Source organism: Meleagris gallopavo, chromosome 17, assembly GCF_905368555.1.
Source record: "Meleagris gallopavo chromosome 17, MGAL_WU_HG_1.1, whole genome shotgun sequence".
Lineage (NCBI taxonomy): Eukaryota > Metazoa > Chordata > Aves > Galliformes > Phasianidae > Meleagris > Meleagris gallopavo.
In genome coordinates this window covers 5,093,426-5,118,803 of record NC_139420.1, presented here as the reverse complement: position 1 = coordinate 5,118,803, position 25,378 = coordinate 5,093,426, and the positions used below count along the sequence as shown (strand labels likewise).

Here is a 25,378-nt window from a genome sequence, read left to right as displayed (position 1 = left end):
GCACGCTGATTGGATACCTTGTGCGCGCGCCAGGACGCGCCTTCTGCTCGAATTGGCTGAAAGGGAAAGGACGCACATCGCCGCCAGGGGATTGGCCATTGCGACTACGCGCCGGACAGTTCCCAGAGCCTGATTGGCAGAGAGTGTGAGGGGCGTGCATAAGGACTCCCTGCACAGCTATTGGCTGTGGTGATTGCCAATTAGCGGGGCGGCATCCCCGCCTCCAAGTGCCGCGCATGTGCAGATGTGACGGAAAGTGCGCGTAGGGCCGTGTGCGCAGGGAAATGCGCATGCGCAATATGGCGGTCGGCCCGGGGCCCTGAGGTAAGCGGCGGGGCTGTGTGCGGGTCCGCGTGGGCCGGGCTGCCGCGTCCGCTCGGGTCGATGCGGGACAGTGCCTCTGGGGTTCTTGTGCAGATGCAGCCTCAGCGACGGAAGAAAAAAATCATCTCCTAGTGCCACCAAGCAGACACGTTTACCTGCAGATGCAAGCTTTCGCGTTGGTTTCCTCAGCTGCGCTTTAACTTCGATCGCAGAGAAGCTCCTCCTTTCTGTATGAGTGTTCCGAACTCGTTCACCTTCGCCTTCGTTCTGACGGCACGCAGCGCAGCCTTATGGAGGACGCAGCGGCTGTCCCTGAGCCGGGGGCCCTCTCTGTGGGCAGCCGGGAAAAGGAGCTCCTTGCAGCTGGTGCAGCTCACCGAGGCGGAGCTGAAGGAGCAGTTTGTGAGGGGCGATGGCCCAGGAGGGCAGGCCACTAACAAGACCAGCAACTGTGTTGTCCTGAAGCATGTTCCGTCAGGGATTGTGGTGAAGGTAATTGTGTTTTCTTTTATTAAGGCAAGGGCTGCATGGTGTTCTTCGAGTTTGCTTTTGTGGTCGGTCGTAATCTCAGCGCAGTTGTCACAGAAGGGTTTATGCATACGTGAAGTACCTCGGCAAGAAGCAGGTTTGGTTAATGGATAAATAACCTGGGGCTATCTGGATGTAAAAGTTTAGCAGGAAAACAGAAAAATAAACAGCTGAACGTTGTGATAAAGATGTCCTCCTGTATTTCTTCAGTGCCATCAAACAAGATCAGTGGAGAAGAACCGAAAGATAGCCAGAGAAATCCTGCAGGAAAAGGTTGACCTCTTCTACAAGGGTGAAGAAAGTGATGTTTATAAAGAGAAGAAGGCATCAGAGAAGAAGAAGCAGGAGAAAAAAAGAAGAGCAAAGGAAAACCTAGAAAGGAAAAAGCACTTTAAAGAGATGCTACAATTGGACAGGAAATAAACATGAAATACTGACTGGCTCTGGTAGAGTAAGGGAGAAGTTTGTCATATCTGTGCATAGTTTTCTGACTGATGTATAACAGTGAGCTTCATAAGCACAACTAAAATATTGAGTAGTGACCTGACCTGCTCTTACAGTAAAATTGAAGAGTTAAAGCACACTGTGTTCTTACTTCTGTTTGCCATCGTCTCATTACTTGTATTTAAGAATCTTTTTTCTGCTGAGTTTCTGCTTTATACTATTTCATAGGCGTTCCGTTACATAAGGAGATCATTCCTTACAGGTTTTAATGTTGCATCCTTACTTAGACAATGCTTGCACTGATATAAATCCTTCATAAAGTGACCAGGGTTAGATGGGACCTGAAAAAGCTGCTCTGTGATACTCTGATCAAGTACACAGACTTGAGACAAAGCACCACCAGTCACTGACTGTCTCCTTCAGATCTGTTAGTTGAACTTCCTGCATAAATGCTCCAGCTCTCTCAATTCTGAAGGAATTTTAAACAGTAGCTTTACAGCTTTTACCTGCAGTGATGATGAGCGTTGTTGAGGAGTGAGGAAAGGCAGGCATTCCTACAGGCAAGGGCTTATCAAGCTTATCACTATTTTAATACTGCCAAGTTACTAATTGCTTAACCAGAACTTCTCTAATCTTCAGCAGAACCCTTACAGGCTGCTAACTGCGTTCTGACCTTCGATAACAAAGGCTTCAAGAACCCAAGCTGTCTTATGTATTTTGAAAGCAAGGCAGACTACTAGCAACAATACCATCCTATGACAGAAATCGACTGCAGCAGGACTGTACCTTCAATGAAAATAGACCAAAAATTTGCAGGCCCGTTCCCTTGTCTTCCTGAATTCAAGCCTCCTGCATGAAGGTTAAATCTTTGCTTTTCATACCAGAGGTGTGAATCTGAACAAAGTGACTGTAGATACTTTTAATACAAACTGTTAATGAAAATAAGCTTTATTACATCAAGTAATAAATACATACAAAGATGCAAATAAGTTTTAGTAATTTATCCAGAATTTTCTTTTTTTTTTTTTTTTTTTGCAAACTTAAAACTGAAATCTCCAGCCTTAATATAGAAATTAGCTTTCCAGAACCTTGTTATTATTTAATAGGCTTCCCTATTTTCCATATAATTCATGCACTTTAAAAGGACTTCAAAGCACTAATAGTCATGCAAATGTTTATGCAAAATGAACAAAAAAGGAAAAGTAAGAGGAGGAGACGGTTATTATTTCTAAGCATGGTCTATGCTGTATGGCAAATTGTGGCATAGCAGACTACTAAGTACAGCATGCTATTCTGCATTTATTAAAAAAAAAGTCCTTACAGCTTATGTCAAACTTTGAAAGACTGACAGTTTGGGGTTACGTTGATACAGTAAAAAGGATTAAAAAAAAAAACCAACAACGGGATTGTGGCTGGATAGGAAGAGAACTGAAATATAGCCTAGGAGAGAGCATTCCTCTGCATGCAGTTCAGTTTTCATGGTTTAGAAACATCTTAGGGAGTTTTAGTGTCTTTACAAAATGCCAACCCTCAGCAAGTTGAAAAATCCTTGTTTTGTCATTCTTCACTATACATTTTTAGGGCAAAAAGAAAGGTAAAACCTTCAAAATAAAGGAATTTGTCTGAATGTTTCAAGAGTCAGAATGAGTAGGCATTACTTTTTCTTCATTAAGAGATGGAATATCTTGTAACTGCATTCGTGGGCTAGGATCTTGCATTTCGTTCAGTCTCAGCCAAGCATTCCCGAACTAATCCTCTAGCATGAATAATGCCTGCAAAAGAATTGAACATATTTTAAATTATCTCATTCAGGTGACATTTGCAATGACGGTTCACAGAAAGGTTTATGTGTTTCTGCTGAGTTTCCAAGGCTACCACAGCGTAACACAGAAAATGGAGAGAGCCTTCCCTGCCCTAACATCAGCCACTGCTGAAGAAGTTTGCTTTCCCAAACTGGTGTTAGGAATTGAAAATGGACCAAACAAGGAATCAGAGCATTAGGAGCTTTGTAGGGCTGCATTGACAAGTACATTGTAATGTGCAGTATCTCATTAAAATGAGAAACTTAATTAGAAAGAAAAAAAAAAAAAATCAACCTGTCAGTTATGTTGGTATTGTGGAGTGAAAAACATCTGAACTTATTTAGGGAGTCATTTTAACAAGGCCTAAGAGCCTTAATTAATGCCTTGGAATAATTGTTCTACAAGAGGATGCATCAAAATCCAAGCCTTCATAATACTGCCTAAACACAAGTTGTATAAGAGAAATTTTGTAATGCTATGTGCATAAAGTTACCTGGCTCAGCTCCCAATATAAATCATCACTGCTTTACATGCTGCCATATCTACTCTGATAGACATTATGTGGAATTTTCCACTAAGAGTCCTGCTGCCTTGAGTTCTAGCAATATGGACCTCGAGTCTTAATCCTGGAACTGAAGCTAGATTCATGTTCACAGAGCTGCTGAAAGAACAGAGCTCAATTTAGATTTTTATGATGGGAGACAGATTTTTCTACAACTAACAAGGTTATATTTTACTATCAGGAAAAGATGGGAGGTGATTTCTCTGCTCAGTCATGCTCCTTAACAAGGTGAAGAAATGACAATAAGGCAATAGAAGAGATTTAATCTCTTTTTAGATGTAATGGATTCTGTCTCTAGAAGGCTGCTAGCCCAAATCACAGCAACAGCCTCTACATCCAAGGAGTAGAGACTGGGGACGTGATGGGTGGATGGCTTTGCTCAGGGTTAAATTAAGGCAGACAAGTAAAGCTGCATCCTCCTACAGCTGTGGGAGGCAGAAACGCATACTCAAAGCAGTATGCTAGACCTGGATCTGGTGGCAGGATGCCCAGTTTATGCAGAACTACCCTGAATTATGCAGAACACTGGGAATTTGGCCAATTTTAGAGGTCAGTATCCTCTGTCCCTAGGAGCAGATGGAGCAGGGGACAGGGACTTTATTCAGCAGTAACCTCCACGTGGCCATGGAGGCTGCTGTCACGTGGTTACCCTCACTCACTTTTGCTCTCACACTTGCACATGCTCCTTCAGCCATATAGCTCCTAAAATGCAAAGAGATATACCTTTGTGACCAAAAGATGGCAGCAAAAAGTATTTAATGTGGATTTTTTGCATCATTTGTGAGTCAGTCACAGGGACAGCACTGAATCCTAAGCCTACATTAGCGAACAAATCAATACTCAGTGCAAGAATGAGCAAAACGTTTCCTCACCCAACTGATATTCTCTGAACAGTTCTGCATCTCTCCTGCTCTCTCTCAAGTTGTCCCCATTAGCCTATTGCCATTCATGATCTATTAATACTGACTCCAGCAATGCAATAAAGAGAGACTCCAGCAACATTGATTTTAGCTGGGCTAGATTCCACTTACCACTCATCAGCAGACTTTATTGCATCCTTTCCCAGAACAGCTACTAGTCATTTTATTGCACGTCATGGCAGATATATTACTCTCCCATAATGGTTGAACCTTAAATAAAGCTTTGTAGTCTTGGGTGAGTGTAAGGGGGATCTGCAAGGTGGTGAGATGTTAGTCTGTTACAGTAACACTCCCGTTCAGGTTTCAGTGAGTGAGCCAAACTCAGCACAAGGACTAAGGAAAGGGAGGAAAAGGTAACTCCATGTATTGGCCAAGGACAGAAATGCCAGCACATCCAATGTAGGTGGCATTAAGGGTCATTTTAGGAGCAATGGAATGTCCCACTGCTCCTTCACAAACATCCCTTGCACTTCCCTTGCAGAGGACAGTGTCAAGCTGATGTAAGCAGCAGGGCATGGGGGGGCTCCTTTTACACTGCAAAGGAAAGGGCATTTATGTGACCTCTTTTAGCTGACTAAGCAAAGCTGAAGAGACCTCATCAGCCAGACCTAAAAGCTTCTACGTCCCTTAGCAGCAGACTCCTAATGACATCCACTTGAAACAGGTAATGGAGTCTAAGTGGCCCAATACCATGCAGAGGAGGAGTATGTTTGACATCTCACTCTCAACAGCCTTCACTGACAACACCCTTTCTGTTTTTCCCCAGCTGTTCTCTCCACCAGTCTCAGTGCAACTTAACACAAAGTAATATTTCCTTAAGCCTTTCAGTAAGGGCTCTTGGGTCAAGGAGGTGAGCGATGTTTATCAGAGGATGAAAACAATGTTTGGTTGTGTATTTTGGATGTTAGACAGAAGAAACAGTTAAAGGGACAAGCAAGTCACCAAGAACCTAGCAGAACATGTCCAGCTGACAACTTAAGGCTTCTACAACAAGGTTTGAATTATTAACTGGAAAATCTCCCTGTGCACATTAAACACATTTGGCCACTATTAAATACAGGAAGAATAGAGCATACCAGAGCTCTAGTTGCTCATTAAGACACTCAGTTTAACAACAAGCTCAATACAGCTGCCTCCATTCCAGGGATACCATGGTTATGAAGCTGCCTACAAGTAGTCAGTACACAAAGAATATGGGATACCTTAAAATATATATATATTTTTTTAAAACATTACCTCGTTTTAGCCTCTCCATCGCACTTTTACTCCCAGCATATGTGGGTCTGATCTCTTTTCCTAATTCTTCGATGATAGCTAGAAGTTCTGCATATTTGCTCTGCGGTACTTGACTGCTGCTGGTACCCTGTAATTGGAAGTAGATTAATCTCAATTAAACGCTACTAAAACCAAAACAACTGGAACAAACAGCGCCTGGAAATTCACTGAATACCCCAGGAAGCCACTTTTTTTAAAAATAAGTTTTCAGGTTTGCTACATAAACATGATTTTCTTTTTGCCTTTGCTGCTACAGCTGGACACAATGCTATGTGCCCTTCAAAAAGAGGAGTCAGGTAGGAGGATGCAGCTACATGATTGGAGGCTGAGATGAAGCAGAAGTTAGAACAGTCCAACAAAAAACAGCAAACTGAGAACTACTTGTTGAACTCTCTTGCTGTCTTTGTCAGTGTTCAGATGTACATTTTGTGGAAAAGTTGGAGAGAATGAAGAGCAGACAAAACAAAACTGCCCGTACAGTAGAGGAAATCCTATTAAGTGGTAAACAGATTTCACAGAAAGTTTACCAGCCCATAGGTATGTCTGTAACACGCTTCATTGTATTGTCAATCTTAAATCAGCAGTTTGTCCAAGGCAAACAGTTAAAGGTATAGGACTATTACTTTTATAACGATTAAAAAGCATGTAACAGCCCTTGCTTCCAGAACATAACTCAAGACACGGTTCACTGACTCAGAAGGGAAGGGACTAACAGTTAATTAGTAACTAATCTCACTCAGCACTCTGCTTAGTCAAATTCGATCCCAAGATATGTGTGATGAATCAGTTTGCCATTTGGGTTTGATTTCAGACCTTAGTGAGAGGGAGGAACACCTCAGATTACAGGCCACCATCCACGATACTGTGCAGTCATAGGGTCAGTGATCTGGTGAAAGAAAAAAACAAGCAGCAGAGCCATACCTGTATCCCTTGTGTGTACCCTAGCGATGGGGGCCCGTAGTCGTTTATAAGCTGTCTGTATTGCGCAGAAGTTGCCATACTCGTGGAGGGAGAGTGAACGCTCCCAGCTGCAGAGAAAAAAGAGAAAATGCTTGTTATTATCTACAGATGGATGAGTCGGTTACACGGGGACACATTTCAGGTGCCTTTCTTCTTTTCTAAAGCTGTGAATTCTCACCTTACTCTAAGCCAGCCAATGCCAGAACCATACTACTTCCTACTAACAGATAAAACACTGCTTCCCTAATGTTTGCTGTATACTTGAAAATAGCACAGCCTGCAACCTTATCAGTGCAAATTGTTTGTCTAAAAGTGAAGCAGTGTAACATGACAACTTGTTCTGCCTAGACAAACTAAATCTTAAGGAGCCCTATTTTTGCATATATACATTCCACATAGATGAGTCTAACGCCCTGCGCTATTTTTACTTTTTCAGTGCAAGTTATCTGAAAGCAATTTTGCAACTCAAAGTGTCATCACATGGTCAATGGAAGTTATCCTCAGTACTATTTTCAGCTGATGCCAAAAACTATTCATAGAGAACAGTCAGTTGAGTTCTATCAGATCTGCTGCTCATTGTATGACATCGAGGTGAAGACTGCTAAGCGTTATTCCTCTTTGTGAGATATCAAACATCTTTTGCCCATCAAACAGTGCTACGTAAGAAAATCAAAGGCAAAAACCCATCTCTTTGGATTATGGGTCAGCTCAAAGACTCTACCAATGCAATCACTGATTAACTACTTCGGAAACAGGGAAGCAAGACACTTCACTACCTCACTATGGTAAGAATTTGTTACTGAGAAATAAGATTAAGATTTCTTTTGGAGGGCTTAATTCTGCTGCCTGCTTTACAACAGCTTTAACAGGCTGGTGATGAACTGCACACTCAGGACTAAGGCAGTGTTCGACTCAGCTGCTCTTTTTCACTCTTGCAGTCAAAAGCCCCCATACCCCTGGTGCTGCTCTCCTTGCCTGCAGGCACAGACTCAGACCTCCTGCTGCCTGCAAATCTTCCCTTTGCAGAATTCCTCGCTAAAAATTCCCAACTGCCCTTCATTAGAGGAAGGGATCTTATTCACCAGCTTCCATGTGAACCTGAATTACACCGCTGACAAAAGTCACTGCGGCTCAGAACCATGTAAACCACTAGCTTTGTTTAGAAGTTGCAAGAGATTTCATTCCTTGTTTCTCTTCACTAAGAAATAGAAAGCCAGTAGTTACATTGTGAAAAGCTCTGCTGAACACAGTGGAACAGACTCTACCTAGGCTGGGAACATTTTCCATTTCAGAACGTATCACAAGTCATCACTGTGGTGGTGTCTTTGTTCTACAAAGAGAGTATGTTCTACATCCTGCCCAGTTAAGTGGATGTGAAATCCTAATGAAGGTAAACTGGGCTGGTCACGAGGTCCATTTGAAAAAAGGAAGGTTTATCTTTGTCTTAAACCAAGCTGCTAAGTTTTATGGCACTATATTGCATGTGTCTACTGCTAAGGTTTCATGAGGAGTTAACAGTCACGTCCCTCTGAAGTACAGTAAAAACAAACAACAAAAAAATTAAAACACACCCACAGAGTATGGCTCCTGCACCAGGGAGGAACACCACAGTTGTCAGCTGTGCTCTCACTCAGCCCTTCCCTCTGTGCATGCTCAACGGCAACGTTTCTGTACCTACAGCTCAGCCAATATTCCAAGTCCAGATGACTGGAAATTTCAACACTTATCAAACATGACACAACAGCAAACAGCATCTTTTCTCCTGTGATTTCAAAATGCTTCAAAAACACTAATGAACCCTATGTGCTGCAAGGTAGAAAGATTTAATTACCTCAATTAAGCAAAGACAGACTCTAGCGATTTCTGCTCCCATAGAATAAAACAAAAGATGCATCCTGTAAAGACTTGTTCCCAGGCTGCTACTGCAAGCACCACGCACACGGGACCTGGAAGCTCCAAACTGGCTCTGAGCAAGGACTTGGATGGCCAGGCTCAGGAATCCTGCTTTGGCCACTCAATAACCTCACCAACAGCTTACCCCACAGCTGCAGCCCACACAAACAGGACCGTTTTCACCAGCATATCATTGGCTAATGATAAAATAGTACAGATAATTAGTGATCATTTGAGGTTATGCAAATTTAAACGATGTGTGCTTCGTTTGGATGAAATAACACAGCAGGGTACGGCTACATAAGAAAACTCCACTAGAAACACGATGTGACAAGATGAAAGAGCGAGGCCGGGCCGAACCACATTTTGCACACATAAGGTAATGCAGTGGACAGCAGCAGGACTCAGCATGAGTTACACAAGCAAAGGAGAACTTTCAACAGGCAGCGATGAGGGAGAATCCACCCCCAGAGCTGGGACGTCGCTCCTGCCCGCAGTCAGCAGCCAGGGCCCTACCTGGTGCTGCTCCACAGCTGGGTGCTTATTGTCTGCTGTACCCACGCTATGCAGAGCTGTGCAGCAGACACTAGAGGCCATTGCTGAGTACGGCGTGCCCTGCCAAGTGACAGATCGTGGTAACCATGGTGAGTTTACCCGTTTCTTTGCAGTCTGCATCAAAAATGTAATAAGACATAATGCCATGCGCCGACCACTTTATCAGCAGCAGCAGGCCCTGAGAACAAAGGAAGGATTTGGCTTGGCCGTGGCACCAGCTCCACACGCCCAAGCCAGAAGTTGTGCCAGCCAAACTCTGCTGGAGGAAAGAAAGATGAAAAATCCTGGATTTCACCTCATTTTAAGATGATGCAATCATGAAAATGAAATTAATTGCGGGGATATTATTATCTTACGGGGTAATGGACCTTAGGCTTTCTGACCTATCACTTTGTATGTTAATCTCAAAGAGAAGCCCTGGGTCTCAGATGACTATTAGTCAATTAACCCGAAATACATCTGCATGCCTGAACATCCTGTACACTGCAGATTTAAAAAAATAATAACAATTAAAAAATCACCAGCTATTGCTGTTACAGTTAGGAGGAAAAATTAGGCCAACGAGTCTCAGAGCCAAGACCCAGTCAAAAATCCGTTTGATGATTAGGTATTCACTAGAGAGAAAAAAAAAAAGGAGGGGGGATCTAAATTGAGGCTTGCTCTGTCATGTTAAAGTAACAATGGAGACAAGACAGTTAGGAATTGACAGAAGCGAAAAGGGAGTGTGCTGGTACTGAATTGGAGTGACACTCTGCATCACCTCCCAGAATGTCTTAGTGCTTGCTGCTACATTTAACCTAAATTAACATACACACTTTCCTGCCTCCACTTTCCTAATTAAACGTATACAAAACCTTTTATATACTCATTTATTCCTGTGCCAACAATGTCTTTTATTTCTCTGTTCACACAGAAGACTGACAGAGGCTTTTTTTTCCCACAAAAATATAGTGAGTTTCTTGCTAATCAACATAATTCTTTATTAATTAGGATGAGGTGTAACAATACAGCAAATAGAAACGAGGTGGGTTTTTTTTGTTTGTTTGTTTTTGTGTCAAAATCTCTCCCTTCCAGTGACATCCTGCAAGACAAAGGATTGAGAACCAACCTTTGTTTCCCTGGACTCCCTCGGACCAGGAATCTCCCCATCAATTTCCAACAGGTTTGCAGAGATCCATTCAGTTTCTTCTCTACTGTTTCCAAGCCTAAGCAGCAATGCCAATTTGCTAGTCTCAGTTCTTACCTCTACTGCTATTGCTAGCTGGAAAGCTAACTGGAAAAGAGCTTACCGTGCACCCCACAAGGAAGCAGTGGGGGCAGGAACGTGTGTGCTCCCACCTGATCCACTCCCAGATGTCCTAGGGACACCTCTGTGGTGGCCGCAGCCCTCAGCTGCCACTCTGCTTCACCCTCACAGACACAGCAAAGCAAAATCAGAAACAGTTACTCACCTTGCCCAGTTTCTCATGTAGAACTAACTTAAGTAAAGAGCTAACCCTACTGGGTATGTGTTTCTCTATAACTCTGTGCTTTGCAAGGTCCTATAAAATGGCATGGATAAGCTCCTGCCATTTTACAAACTCTTTGTACTCAAGAATACAACAGTATGTAAGAGATTCCTGCAGGTATGCGGTCTGAGATATCCAGGATGGAATATTTTAACTGAGAGGATGCAACTTCTCTGCCCTAAAGTGGCCAAGTTTGCATTAAAACATGTGAGAAGTGTTCTGAGCTGCGCTGACAACGTACGTTGCAAGGCAAGGATCCTCCAACACAGGGTGGGAGGCAACATCCTCACCTACCACAGCCATCTCTGCAGTGTTTGCACACCGCCTGAGCTGCAGTTGCAGAGTTCTGGCTGACTATGGGATTATTTGATTCCTTAGCCCTCTGCACAACTTGGCTTAAGCTCAACGAGAACTGCCTGCCATCCATGGGACACCACACGCGTGTCTATACAAGCAGACCTACTGCACAGCCAAGCAACACATGGAGCACTACGAAGATGCCAACCCACAGCAAAAATGCTGTCAGCCCCCATTTCCCCCAACCTCCAAAGAATTCCTTATTTTTTTTTTATTTTTAAATAATGGACCCAGTTCTCATCCGCACAAAACATTCCTTATAGCACTGGCTGTGAAAGTTTTATTTTCACCACTATTTCCCACCTTAAACAGCCTGTGCGGCAGAAACAGACCTTCCTTTGAATAAAACTATTTCACTTGAAAGCAAAAAAAATTCAGCACACACACATATAAATATGTTCTCAAGAAATAGGACATTCTTTTTCGTAACAGCCAGAGGCCTTGCTCTTTTGATCCATCACACTCAGGGCCTTTCCTCTACTACTCTCGTTCCACTTAATCTTCCCATGTGAATAACGGTCATGTTTTATTTCTTCTCTTTCCAACTCCTCCCTTTCTTCTTTCTTTTTTTTTTTTTTTTTTAAATCAGACAAACAGAAGACAGTTCCTCTGCTTCCCCACTGCTCTTCTATTCTAGCTGAAGACAGGACATTTCTACATTAGCAAATTATTTGGCACAATGAGAATGGATCAGAAGATCAAAGCCTTTGGTACGTGTATACCACATGTAGCTGGGGCGAGGGGGCAGGATTTAAGTTTGGAATTTAGTCTGATCCCCCAGACTGGGTGTCTGCATCACGAATATGGCTCAAAGCTGTCCAGCCTTTGGTTTGGACCTCTATGTTCCCCTAAAAGATGGAGCACCAGTTGCATAACTGGAGCACAGCTTCTGGTTTACTTTTATGCAAGAGGAATGAAGTTAGCACAAACCAAAACCACCCTGCAACTCAACTGACTGGTGGGTGGGGATGACGCAGAGATGTGCTGGTTGTTAAAACCATGCCAGTCACTGCTTTGAACCTAAAAGCTCTGGTAGACAAAGCCAAAAACACCATTTTCCTAAATGTCCAAACAAGTCCACTGAAAAATTGTTCATTCTGAAACATGTTTAGCGAGTTTCTTTTCTGTTCATGGCTTCATGTGGATTTCAAGTGACCGGGAACCTGAAATTTTCAGCTTGTAACATGGGGGTTTGGGAGTGGAGCATCACCTACATTTCCTAAGAAATATCCCCTCTGCTAAGACATGAACACTTTGCTCTCTGCACTGTTTGTGATCATATTCTTTCCAGTACCCTCATTCCAAAAACAAGCAGCCCCTCACTACAGACAATGTGAAACCCAAGCTGTCAGTAAAGGGCAACAAGCAAGCCATTTGCTCATGCAAGTTTGCACTGCACTCTCAATAAGAAATAAGCTAACATGTTGGGCATCACATCTCAGGACCGAACAGTATCGGTCTCCCCAGTTGCAAGCTGCAGCCCAGTGAGGGAAAATCTCTCATTCACCTCTCTGTGAGAATTTGCATTTATTTTTTTTTTTACCACAAAGCTTCGGCAAGGTGAGGCTGACAGCCCCGCTGGTCCTCAGCATGGCAGCACCATTTGCTAACCAGGAGCTGAGGCACTGTCCTTTCTCTTGCCAAAGCCTGCTGCATCTTGCTTCTCCAGATCCTAAACACAAAAGTTTTCAAGCTTTATTACAGGAACAGGGTTTGTCTTGAAACATGGTAATATTTCTTGTTGAAATTACAAAGGAAAATCCGAGCTCTTTCTGCTGGCTTCTGGACCTTTAAACTACAGCTCTTGAACATGTGCCTGAACAAAACTGGTGGATATCCATAACAGAGCCAGGAAACGCCCTGGACCAGAGAAAACCATGTAACCACAGAATCATGGAATGGTTTGGGTTGACAGAGGCTGTAAAGCTCAGCTAGTCACAGACCATCGGACCTTTACCTCCCACCAGACCAGGCTGCCCACAGCCCCATCCAGCCCAGCCTCGAGCACCTCCAGCATGCTGACCACATCACGCAGTTTTGGGTCACTAGCAAACTCACCAGGGATGTTAAATCTGTTAAATCAATACCAGTCCCACTGCAGAACCCTGAGGAGCACCGCTTGTCCCTGATCTCCACCTGGACATCCAGACACTGACTGCAACTGAACATCAACTCATTGAACACAACTGGACGTTGAGCCATTGACTGCAACTCTTTGAATGCACCCATCCAACTGATGGATGTGACCACTCAATCAAAAGACAAACTACAGACCTGGTCACAGCTGGTGCAAATCCCTCTGCTTCAACTGAAGTTGGTAGAGATGCTCCACTTTATCTCAGTGCCTCTTGGTTGGGCCTCTTACAGAGGAAGAGAATTAAACAATATGAGATACAAGGCAGGTGAGGAAGAAGTGGTACTACTTTGCAAGATTCAGTAGAACGTGCAAGACAATAAATAAAAACATTACGTTAAAACAGGTAACAGAGGTGCCCAGGGACATGGTAGGCTCAGGTAAGGATGTGAAGGTACAGCCACAGCATCCCAGATCCCTAACAGAGTTCCTATTTATCTCCTGTGCAGAGAAAGCATTTGTGTGGATTAAATGGGGCTCCATCTGCAGAGTGTGTGGGATCCACAAAGGGGATGGATAATTCAGGCAAAATGCTGCAAGACCTGGGCAGAAGGAACAGGTACCAGATTCTGCTCTGACAACACAACACCCTTCCCAGAGTCTGGTGCAAGGTAACGAGTGAGCAGCCCCATTTTCCATGCTCACAGCCATCCCTGTCACAGCCTCACAGAGGCTTCCTCCCCACGCTGCCCCATCCCAAGCCAGCCCCTCTCTCAGGGCTCCAGCCCAGGTTTGCTCGTCCCAACACAGCACAGTCACCCATCCAGCCGGTCCACTCACTGAGCACAGAACAAATCTGATTTTTCAGTGGCCACTCTCAGCCCAAACTTGAGAGGACTTCTCTCTGCAGCAAGGATGCAGCTCCAGGAGCTGAGCTGACGCGGTTCCAACAGCCCTGCACCAAAACCCTGCACTGCAGGGCAGCAGCATTACCTCCCAGAGGAAAATCCCTGCGAGATCCACTGCTGGCCAGAGCCCTCAGTCGGCTGAGACCACAACGCTTAGCATTCACACGGAGAGGCTTCTGCAGGGCTGATCTCGGGCCAAAAGGGACAGATTTCCTGTTTTCCTCTCCTCTGCAGGACGGGGGAGGGGGGCTCCTTTGCCCCAGGTTCGGAAGCAAACCTCGGGTTTCTCCTCCTGGCTGGGGGCATTCGATGTCAGCACAATAGAGAAGCAATCTCCTTCTACTCGGAATTAAGCTCCAGAAAGGAGGGGGCCATCTGCAGTCCTATCACTCCGAATGCGATATGTGTGACTGCAAGGACTGCTTTGTCTAACTCCCTTGGCCTTAGGCCACGGTGCTGGCAATACCACGAGCGAGAGGAAGAGCTGGTGCGTGAGGATAATGGCAGAAGGCAGGGAGGGAGGAGAGAGCCCATTTTGGATTCAGAGGAGGACATTCTTTCATTGCAAAGACTCCGGGGGTGTCGGGGGCGATCCCAACTCGGGAGAGAGGACAACTTAGAGAAGAATAGTTCCAGCATGACAGCAAACTTGCAGCTACGGGGTGGGGTGGGGGGGGAACTAGGGAGGAGGAGGTAGGAAAGATAAAATGCATGAAAAATCTGAATCTGAATCGCAGCAACGAGCAGCAGAAAGCACACGGGCAGAGCACCGGCGGCACAAACTTCCCCACTCAGCCCCGCTGCCGGGCTCGGGGCCGGGTCTCCCCGCAGTGACACTCACCCAGCCCCCCCACCGGCGCAGAACACCACCTTTGTTCCCCTGCAATTTTATGGCTGTTGCGGACAGCAAGGCACAGGTTCTCGTGGGAGCCGGCAGCGGAATGGTTTCCCTCGCCGGGCTTTGTTTTGTTTCTCTTTTTTTTTTTCTCTCCCCCCCTCCCCTTCTCTCCCTGCTCCGGTGACACTTCTGCTTTTTGTCAAAGATCCTCAGCACATCCCGTGCTCATGGGGCGATACGGGCACTCCGCACCGCGCTATGCTCAGCGCAGGACCCGCACTGAGCGGACGGCGGTTGTCACCCGCTGGCGGCTGCAGGGCCGGATTGCGGCTCTCGGGGCAGCCGGGACGGAGCGCATCCTTCAATCCCACACCGATATCCCGAAAGAACAACGCTGTAAAACCACCAGGGCAGGTCTCCCTCCTTTCAAACACAAGCGGCCAAAACTTCTCGAAAATAAAATAGATTTAAACGTCAGCCCGCGGTCGGTGCGGTGCCAGCCCTGCAGCAGGGAAGAGTCCGTCAGAACCGAATTCTCCATTTTAGTTCCGCTCGCTGCGGGCGCAGACCCCCTCCGACAGCCCACGGCGAAGCGGCTTTGTTGGGGCTGCGGACGGAGCCCCTCAGCACCTCCGGGCAGCAGCGGGGGAGAAAGGGGGTGAAAAAAAGCCAGAAAGTTATCTCATCGGGGAAACTTTTCAGAGAGGAAAGTTGGAAAAGCTCCCGTAGAGATCCACTGCGGAGGAAGGGGGTTGGGGGGGGGAGGAATAATAATAATTTAAAAAAAAAAAAAAAAAAAGGTTGTTTCGGAGGGATAAAGAGCGGTTTCTATGCCTCCTCCAGAACGGGGGTGAGTGAGGAGGGCCCGGGGGCCGCCGCGGGGCGGTGGGACGGAGCCCGGCGCTGCGGGCGGAGGTCGCGGTGGTCCCGGGCGGCCACGGCGGATGAGGAGAGCGCCCGGCGGCCGCGAGGCGCTGCGAGCGGCACTTGCGGCGTCCCGCCAGCAGCGGTCCTCGCTGAGGCGCCGGCGGAATATTCCTGATCCAGATCAATCAGCCGCCCCGGGGAGCCGGGCATGGAGGAAAGCCGGCGGACGGAGCCCCGGCGGCGGCACGGGGTCGGCCCGCGGGGCGCCGAGTCCCCGCCGAGGGGCGGCGCGGGGCGAGCGGGCGGCGGTAATGGCGGCTCAGAGGCGCTGCCCCGCCATCGCGCAGCGGGCAGGAGCGCAGCCCGGCGCTGCCCCAGGTGCCGCGCGGCCCCGCCGCCCGCCTCCCAAACTTGTGCCCAGTTCCCGCCGCGCACTTACCCGGGGCGAGGGGAGTCCCGGGGATGTGGGCGTTCAAGTTGGGTTTGTACGACATTCCCAGCGACATGGCCAGCGGGAGGAGGAGAGGCGTCCTGATGGAATTCAGCGAAGCGTCTCCGCGTCTCCCAGACACTTTGGGTTGTTTACGGCAGGAGCGGCACCGGCAAATATGGCCGTCAGTTATATTGACACCCACAATGCAATATATCATCCATACATCACGAGGAGACGCCGATCCCGAAACTTTGGCGGAGAGGAGGCGGCCGCCCGCCCGGCGCCCCGCGCACCTCGGCGCGGAGGGGGCGCGGAGGGGGCGCGGCGGAGGGGGGCACGGCCGCCATCCCCTCGGCAGACAATGGAGCGCCCCTCAGGGCCGCCGCCGCCGGAGGAGCGGGCGGGGAGGGGCGGGGGGAGCTGGGCGGCGGCGGGGGGAGCGTTTCGCTCAACTTCGCGAAGTTTGGGCGCAACTTCTGCTCCGAATCGGCCCCTGCCTGCGCCTGGGCGGCGGCGGCGGCGGGAGGGGGGGCGGCGGGCGGGAGCCCCTCCTGAGGGAGCGCCTGTGGAGAAAGGCTGAGGCGAACCTCGCGGCGGCCCCACCGTTTTCTGTGGAAAATACCTGTTGATAATTTTACGATAAAGCCCCCCAGACACACGCACCCCGACACCGCCTCCGGTGCCGCCAAGGAAAAAAAAATCAGCTTTTCCATCCGCCTTCCCGTTATGTGCTGCTTTTTTTTTTTTTTTTTTTTTTTTTCTTTTTGAACCGCTCTCTCTGCCCGCCCGAAGGGTGAAGGTTAACGTGCATTGCAGCTGCTGAGGGATTAACAAATAAATACGGATCCTGCTGATCACTGTCTCATTTTCTGTTTGCAAGCAGCTGTACAGCTTCCTCAACAAATATCTATCCCCCCTCCCCAAATGTTTTGGGTAATAAAGCATTTTACCCTGCATCTCCTCATCTCCTTCATCCCCTATCGTCCTTCCAACTGATTAATTTATACCAACACAGCTGCTCAGGACATGGATAGCCCCTCCCAGGGTGCACAGCTTCAGCTGAGACCCGCACGGAGAGATCCCCAAAGAACATCCCATGGAGAGACCCCACAGAGGGATCCTAAGGAGAGATCCCCAGGAGAGCCCCATGGAGTGACCCCATGGAATGACCCCATAAAGAGCCTCATTGAGAGACCCTACAGAGTGACCCCATTGAGAGTCTCATGGAGAGACCCCACGGAGTGACTCCATGGAGTGATGCCAAGGAAAGACCCCATGAAGGGACCCCATGGAGAGCCCCACCGAGAGCCCACGTCTGCCTTACCAGGAGCACTCCGAGACCGGTGAGGGAGGCAGCAGTTTTATTGCACAAGGCAATGTCTGCCCAATGCTATCTGCTGCTTTTAGTGCCAGTGACGGCGAGGGCAGAGAGCCCAATCCTGCTCCTTGGAAGTCAAGGGTGAATTCCTTTGAGGTGACGCGGGCTGGGGCCTGTAGCATCTCTGGTGGTGGAGTGCTGTGCTAAGGGAGGCAGTGAGCATCCACTGCAGGGGTTGGGCAGTGGGCACTGGGGGAATTCTCAGCATAGGGAATGAAGGCAGAGCAGAGGCGAGCCAGCTGCTGAGCTCTCCCTCACAGCTGCACGCTGCATGAAAGCGGCATCTGAAAATTAGGGCTGGTACTGTATGAAGTACACAAATTCGTCACGGTGTTGTATTTTATCTTCAGTCCAAATGCATGACTGCAGCTATTGTGGTGGAACCCAGAATGGCACAGGCGGCTTTTACAACAACAGATCCGTGCTTTTCTCTTAGTGAAGGGACCTGAGAGCCTCAGGCACACAATTATGTGCTCAGTGACAGTATTTTCACACCGGTGCATAAGGCTTTAACTGTGTAATTCTCATTAGAGTCCTGAAAGATTGTGTAGGTAAACCCACAGACCCAGCACGGTGTCATTTGGAATTCCACATCCCTCAAATTTCACTGCCAGGTTTATAACTCACTGCCTTTCTGCTGGAAGAGCAGTGAAGTCCTGCAGGAGAGGTGAGAATGCCGCACTGGGATTTTCCATTGCTGTGCAGTTGTTTACAGTCACACCAAGTGAGTGCGAATGGGAGTGTTCTGAGCTTGCAGTGTTTTTCACGGCTTTGCATCACTGTGAAGAACAAGTTCCCCTGTGTTTCGCTTGTTTTTGTAATGACAGCTTAAAATTATATGATATGCCGAGACAGGGTTGAGGTAGAATAAGGAAACAATCCTGTAAAGATTATCATTCCTTCAGCATAGGATACTGGTAGCTTTGGAGCAAACTGTAACGTGACTTGAGATGGTCATGGCTTTTAGGGCCAGATTATTTGTCCTTTGAGTGAGAATCCAGCAATACTGCAGTACTGCAGTCTCTGTATTTTGTGCCTGCTGTGCCATTCTTTGGGCACAGGCAGATGTGGCAGCATCATAGAATCATTAAGGTTGGAAAAGGCCACTAAGGTCATCAAGTGACCCAGCCCACCACCCCTCAGTGCTACATCCCCATGAGTCCTGAACACTTCCAGGGGAGGTGACCCCACCACATCCCTGGGCAGCCTGTGCCAATGCATTACCACTCTTGCTGAGAATAATTTTTTCCTAATATCCATCCTGAAACACATGAGACAGAAGACCCTGATAAATGACAACCTTAATACTTGGCCTCTGAAGCCATGCAAGCTCTGACTGACTTTGCTAGCTGCCTCTCGATTCCTGCAGATACTGCTGACATTGGCTTGCACAGAAAGTACAAATAAGTTTTTCCTATCTACCATGTGGTCTGTGGATTTACTGAAGTTATTTTGAACTAGCTGTGGCCACAAGAATAAAACCACTGCTGTGCTTGTGCCCCAGGCTGGCAGTTTAGCAAGATGACCACAGATTCAAGCTGCTTTATGGGGGCCGCAAGCAGTTTTAAACTTCCTTTGTATCACAGTATGGCTTGCACAGATGAGAGCTGTGTTCTGCACATGCATGCCCTGCATTGAGTGTAACAGCTACAGTTCCAGCAACGTGCATGCACCAAGCTGCTTACAGCAAGCTCCAGGCCTGTGTTCAGCAGACTGATGGCACAATCTCGTTTACCCTAGTAAAAGCAGCTCTTAATCACCAAGTGGCCAAGTCACAAAGAGAGAAATACAGCAGAGCCATTTTATCACACGTGACATTTTCAAGCCTTCTTCACACTGAGAGGTAATTTAAAAATGAATGCTGTTATGTTTTTCAGCAAAGGAAGATGGACAGAAAGAGGTGCCTGTCTTTGAAGTCATCTGCAAGTTGTGCTCACTGCCTCAAAAGCTCTTATTTTTTCCAGGTTCAGCTACCTCATTCACGGTGTTAAGATCTGCAGCTTTCACCTTGTCCCCTCCTCCTTTTTCTCTTTGTATTCTCTCTGTTCCCTCTCCTGGTTTGACTTTCTTACCTCTGCTCCTCCCAAGCCACTGGGAGTTCTCAGCAGACAGGGTTTCCGCAGCGTGTCTTCCAGCTCCTGCTAAGCCAAATTCTGACTGAGATCAAGGTTTTCCCTTCCCGAAGCTCTGCGGGGTTGGATGCTCTGGCAAGGAGGGTGTAGGGAATGTGCATGCAAAGTGTGATGTTGGAAGGCAGGGCAGATTGTCAGGGCGCCCCTGAAACAAAGCCTTGGCCTCTGCTTTAGGACAAACTCATTTGTCCCCTTGCATCTGGAAATAAAGCTAGTCATCAGCACCTGCAGCACCGTGCTGCACACACTCGGAGACCTGCAAATGGGTTGTAAACTAGTCTTGTTTCTTCTTGCCTTAAGATAACAATGAGAAGAATAAAAGATGGCACAGAGAGACCCTGTTGTTTTTTTTCCCCTGGTATGTCTTTGACAAATATTACATTTGTGCATTGATTTCATAAGTTTCTAAGCTCTAATTTAATCTGCAAGTCTCCAAATTGCTCTTTTGTGCTAAAGTGTTGAAAATTCAAAACAAAGTGAAAAGTCTCTGACCTGCCCAGGTTGAAGACATAGCTTCTGAATTCTTCAGTGCAGGTGGATTTGACCTCTTTGAGAAGAGCACAAGTGGTTGATGCATATGCCCAGGCTCCATCCAAATCAGTTGGGCTGCAGGCTGTGAATATGCAGTAACTGTAGCAGGATTTATCCAGTCTTTGGAGGAAGGTATGCAAAGCAGCTTCCTGCAGCGCTGCTTATTTTAGGGGACACATCCCAGCACCTCCAGGGGCTCAGCTCCACAGTTGACCTGAGGAAGCCCAGGCCTGTGCTGCACTACACTGTGCTGCACATACAGCTTGGGCTTCAGGCCTCTGCTGTGCAGTGCATTTCTGTGTCTGCAGGATGAGCCTGGCCAGCTCACAGCAGAGGAACACGCAGGCAGGTCCCACTTCATACTGGTGATTACGGCACCCGCATGGCCTTACTTTTATCTGGAAGTTCTCGTGTGAACATTCTTTCTGTTTGACAGCTGAAATGATGACCAGAGTTGTTTTCTTTCAATGAAAGTCTTTCAATAAAGTCTGATAAGTGGGCTTTTTCCACAGACAGGGCCTGCCTGACATGCTGCATGCCAATCAGAGGACTACTACAGGTTTCCTGCATCTGAAGGGATGTAAGATTATCTATACTATTGTCTCTTTGTTTGTAGTGTTAGCTCTAGAAAATACTATTTAAAAATTTACTTTACAGAGCCGAGCACCTTTCTTATAGGATCACACTGAGTCACCACCTCCTGGCACAGAACATCTCCTGCTCCAGGCCCTGCTCCTGGGGCTGCTCCTGAAGCCACCTGGGACTCTGGCAATTTGTGGGCAAATTGTGCATCTTATTCTTTTTAGCTCCATTGTTACTCCCTTATCAGCTTGCTACAGCTTCTCACTCTGCTGTCTCTGTTCCCTACAACTGCATTCTCCTAATGGTACAAGGCTTCCTTCCTGCTCGATTTGCTCCTGAGAGAAAGCTGATAGTCATCGGTGTGTCCCTCTGCTGTAATTTGCTTTCTGGCTGATATTAGCTGCTTGCTGCCCTCCTCTGAAAACACACAAGGACCACTCGGTCCTGAGCAGAAATCCAGATTCCCCAGTTCTACCCTGGTAACTCTTCTCCCCACACCTCGAAATACCAAATATGCAGGGTCCATATTGCTCGCCCAGTGGGAAGCAGCCCTCTGAGATCCTCTGCAAAGCAGGCTGCAATGCAATGGAGCCAAGAATGCCACCGCAGCAGCAGCAAGCCAGGCCCCAGGAAATCCTCTTCCAACACCTGGCCCACATCAGCAGACAGGCTTGCTATGATTTTGGATGCAAGTTTGGACACTCAATCCTCATTCCAGACAGACTCCATAAATTCTCCCAGACAAACTTTTTCCCAGCCTTGCCCTGCTCCCCACTTTCAGATGGTTTCTCCCAAGGCCAGATGCTGTATTATCTGGAGCGACTTTCCCTCCCAGCCTTGTTTTCCTCCTACTCCTGCGTCCTTTGTCTGGCTGCCAAGAGGAGCAGCCCTGCCAGGCAGACAGCTGCTCAGCATCGCCGTGCGGGTGCTGCCCTGTGGGCCGGGGAGCCGCTTCCAGGCTTGTTCCATCTTTGAGGGGGATGCTTTGCTTTGGAAATGGTGTGCAGAGGAAGGAGGAAAAAAATAGCACCTGTAAAGGTGTCAGAAAGGACTGGAAATGTTTAAGAGAAGGCGGCCTTAATGCTTTTCTGGTTTTACCTTAGAGACAGCGTAAGAAGCAAGCCTGCTCTCTCCTGCTCTGGCTGGAACTCTCCCTGGAGGACCACAGATTGGCAACAAGAAGTTTCCAAGCCCTTGGCCATAAATGCACAGGCCTGGAATCTCTGTAATGAGAGTTTCCCTCTTTGCCGTTTGCCAGGAGAACAAGGACCAGGCATCAGTATCAAAACCAACCAGATTCCAATGAAAACCAGCAAAGAAAAATAAGAACAGAAAGCAAATCATTTTGCTGGTCACAAACAGGCAAGTAAAGCTGCAGAGGCGCAGCCAGCAGGACGGCCCTGCAGCCCTGCCATGCAGTGTCCTGCTGCCACCCACAGGGACGGGTCCCGCAGTGCCTGCATCGCCCTTCCAGATGGGCGAGAGCTTCGTCCTGCCCGATGCCTTCGCTTTGTCTGCCAGGACCTCGCTGCCTTGCCCCGCAGGCTGGGCTCCTGCTTCCCTCCCACTGCTGATCCTTGAAGGCCGTGCCAAGGCGGGCAGCCCGGGGCGCACTCAGCCGGCTGCGCTGCTCTGCCGCTGTGTGGCTGCGGGCCCAGGCGGGATCACCCCGCCCTTTGGCTGGGGCAGACGGGCTCGGAGCCATGCTTTCATCCCAGTGCTGTCTGCAGAATCTCCTGAACCTGCTTTGTGTCCGGGACTGGAAGGATCCACAGCAAAGCTGTGTGCTGCCTCATTTAAAATGCTTCTCACACACTGCCGGTGTCCAACACCCACACGCCCTGATGGGAAGGTGAGCAGCAAGTGGCCCCTGCAACGTACGCAGAATCTGTCACTCTCTGGAAGGATGCATCAGGGTTAAGCTTTTGGCTTTTCTGACCTCACAGAATGCCTTCAGAGTAGAAAATGAGTGCCATCAGACTACTGAAACAAATTCCTCTGTTCTCATAGCCTTATTACAATATATTGACCTTAAAGCCTGAAGAGAGTATCCCTAATTATTTTGTTATTGGTCACTGGAGCAAACAAAATGGAAGAGAAAATGGAAGCAAAGCCCAGGTCTGGAAAATGGAAATGAGTGTGAGGAAAGGAATGTGGAGCTTCACAACGACTGGGGGGAGAGGAGAGCAGAGGAGGAAGAAAGGAGAAGGAGGAAAACCAGGGGTAAATGGCTGCAGTGCTGTTGCAGGTTCTGAGAGCACTCCCATCAGGCTGCATGGCCCTCAGCAAACCTCAGATTTTGGCAGGATGTGTGACACCTCTCGTGATCCTGCCTTGGGTAACTGCTCATTGCAGAATGCAGAGCCCTGAAATGCTGCCTGATAATGCCTGCAGAACCCTTCTTCTCCCCATACAAAAGCAGGGAGGAGGTTGCAGGGTGCTTCGGAGCAGAGAATCTGTGTGCTTTCCCCATGAGTTGCCTGCCAGCCCAACAACAGACACACACACCAGCCCAGCTGGGATCTATGTACACACAGAGCAGGAAGGGCAATCCTGAATGTGAGGAATCTACAAACCCTGGCAGACGCTCGTCACAGGAGATAGCATCGCCTGTAACTTCAGTAGTGCAGGCAGAGCTGGGAGACCAGATGGGAATCCAGCACAGTGTGGCTGAGGCAGGAGTCCAGTGCAGAGGCCCTGAAGTCTTGTCCACCATCCTGCTGTTGCTGCCTAGAGGGCCAGGGCTTCCTTCCCGGGGGGGTAATTAAATCACTTGCACCCTTTTTATGACTTAGCCACTCTGGCTAAGCTGACAGAGATCTATGCTTTGTGCCCACAGTTCATTGTTAATTTAGCAGGCACAGTCAATTCTCTCAGCTTATAAGTGTGTAGCAGGACTTCAAGGAAGGAACAAATATACCATACCCAGGCTTTCTAGGGTAAATGCCCTCAGCTCACCAGCTCTCTGGCCTTTTAAAGAGTAATTAAACATATTTTGTTGTTGGTTATTTTTTTTTTTTTCCCAAAAACACTCTTAGGACATTTTACCAAAACAAACAAACAAGCAAACCAAACCTCAGTACAGAATTCATCATCTTCTACAGTTCATTTACATGAGCTTAAGTCTTTCTAAACATTGTCTTATTGCTGAGCAAAGTTCTGCTGCTTTGTGTAAGAATGGTTGGCACACGCAGGTACTGCCTGCTCAATGGAGAGCAGTCTGCCAGTATTGCGCTGCGGGGCGAAGTCTTTGAGGTTGGCATACGTTTGACTTTGGGATAAGCAATACAAAAACCCATACACAATTGTCTTAAACTTTACACACCTTTACATTTTGTCACATTGGACTTTTAAAGGTGTAGACTGACGTAGAGAAATGTTAGCAGAAGTGCCTCTTAACAGTGCCAATCAAGTGTAGGGAAACTGCTCCTGTGAAGTTAAGCCCTGAGAACAACGACGTTCAGAAGCGCTGGCCAAATCAGGGTCTCAGAGGGTAAAATGCAATGTGTTGGTTCAAGTCCTGCACCACCGCAGGACCTTTTCCAAGATGCATCCTTTAAACCTACACGCGTTTCTGTATGGGTTAAGCTCACTGCCCCAGTGCTCCAGACACACTGCTTTCAGTCCACGCTCCCAGCACGTCCTTCTTATGGCCTCAAACCCCATCCACTCAAACATGGTTTTGGTCTAATTAAGAAATAGAAGCAAATCTGACCACGTTCTCACTAGGTTTTAACTTACCTGTCAATTCAGCATCAGATTTCAGTGGTAATTTGCCCTCAGCTGCTGTCATTGTGGCTGAGACACCGACATTTCCAGTTTTTTATTCCCTCCTTTGTTTTTCTGCTCAAAGAAGTTGTCTCTCTCCAGCAGGGCAAACACCCTGAGCAGCAAACAGGGCCGACACCACGCTCGGCTGTTGGGAGTGTCAGCCCTGGAGGTTTCCCATGGCTCACTCTGCACTCCGCATTCTGTGGTTACACTGCTTTATTACTGCCAACTATCAGTCTATACCGTGAGATTCTGACATAGAACCATACGCCACTGTTGCCAGTACACGACACAAAGCTTTTCTCTCCACCCTTACTGTTAAACCTCATACCGACCACAGAAAACACTGGAAGTATTTTGTTGCTCGTTGCAGCAGGATGGTTCTCACAGTGGCTCTCCTGCAGTCAACGGACTTTGCAAAACACTTCATTCTGAAAACCACTGCACAGACACATCCCAGCATGGGAATAAGGGGAAAGGCACGGCTCCTGTGACATCAGAGAACACCTGCAATGTAGGCAGACAGCCTGTGGAAGCTCCTGATGCACTGTGTGTATTGCAGAGTACACACAAACTGCCTGGATGGCAAGTTGAGTAAAATAGGAACACAGTTTGGGAAGGTTTCCCCTCCCCCCAAAAAAAAAAAAAACAACAGAAGATAACAATTATTTACATTCATGAACTCAGTAGCCTTTAACATCTCTATACACAGATACATACTCCTTACATGCATGTA

The 25,378-nt window shown here is 47.6% G+C and overlaps 2 protein-coding genes across 4 annotated transcripts; one reads left to right on the top strand and one right to left on the bottom strand.

Annotated features, from left to right (window-relative positions):
* The first annotated feature begins 176 nt into the window (after positions 1-176).
* MTRFR (mitochondrial translation release factor in rescue) lies at positions 177-1,435 on the top strand. Of its 2 annotated transcripts, XM_010720096.4 has the most exons (3): positions 177-324; positions 418-816; positions 1,063-1,435. In XM_010720096.4, the coding sequence occupies exons 2-3, from the start codon at positions 556-558 to the stop codon at positions 1,273-1,275; spliced, it is 474 nt and encodes a 157-aa protein (XP_010718398.1). In that variant the 5' UTR covers positions 177-324; positions 418-555; the 3' UTR covers positions 1,276-1,435. The 2 variants fall into 2 exon arrangements, with proteins under 2 accessions (XP_010718398.1, XP_010718397.1); XM_010720095.4 differs by having other exon boundaries at positions 266-816.
* A 788-nt stretch (positions 1,436-2,223) lies between these two features.
* Positions 2,224-17,711, bottom strand: CDK2AP1 (cyclin dependent kinase 2 associated protein 1). 2 transcript variants are annotated; one of them, XM_085238432.1, is made up of 5 exons: positions 17,573-17,711; positions 16,255-16,386; positions 6,777-6,883; positions 5,817-5,943; positions 2,224-3,068 (listed from the first exon to the last, which is right to left on the bottom strand). In XM_085238432.1, exons 2-5 carry the CDS (start codon positions 16,319-16,321, stop codon positions 3,001-3,003), a joined length of 369 nt encoding a protein of 122 aa, XP_085094558.1. In that variant the 5' UTR covers positions 16,322-16,386; positions 17,573-17,711; the 3' UTR covers positions 2,224-3,000. The 2 variants fall into 2 exon arrangements, with proteins under 2 accessions (XP_085094558.1, XP_085094557.1); XM_085238431.1 differs by lacking the exon at positions 17,573-17,711 and having other exon boundaries at positions 16,255-16,683.
* Between the last annotated feature and the right edge of the window lie 7,667 nt (positions 17,712-25,378).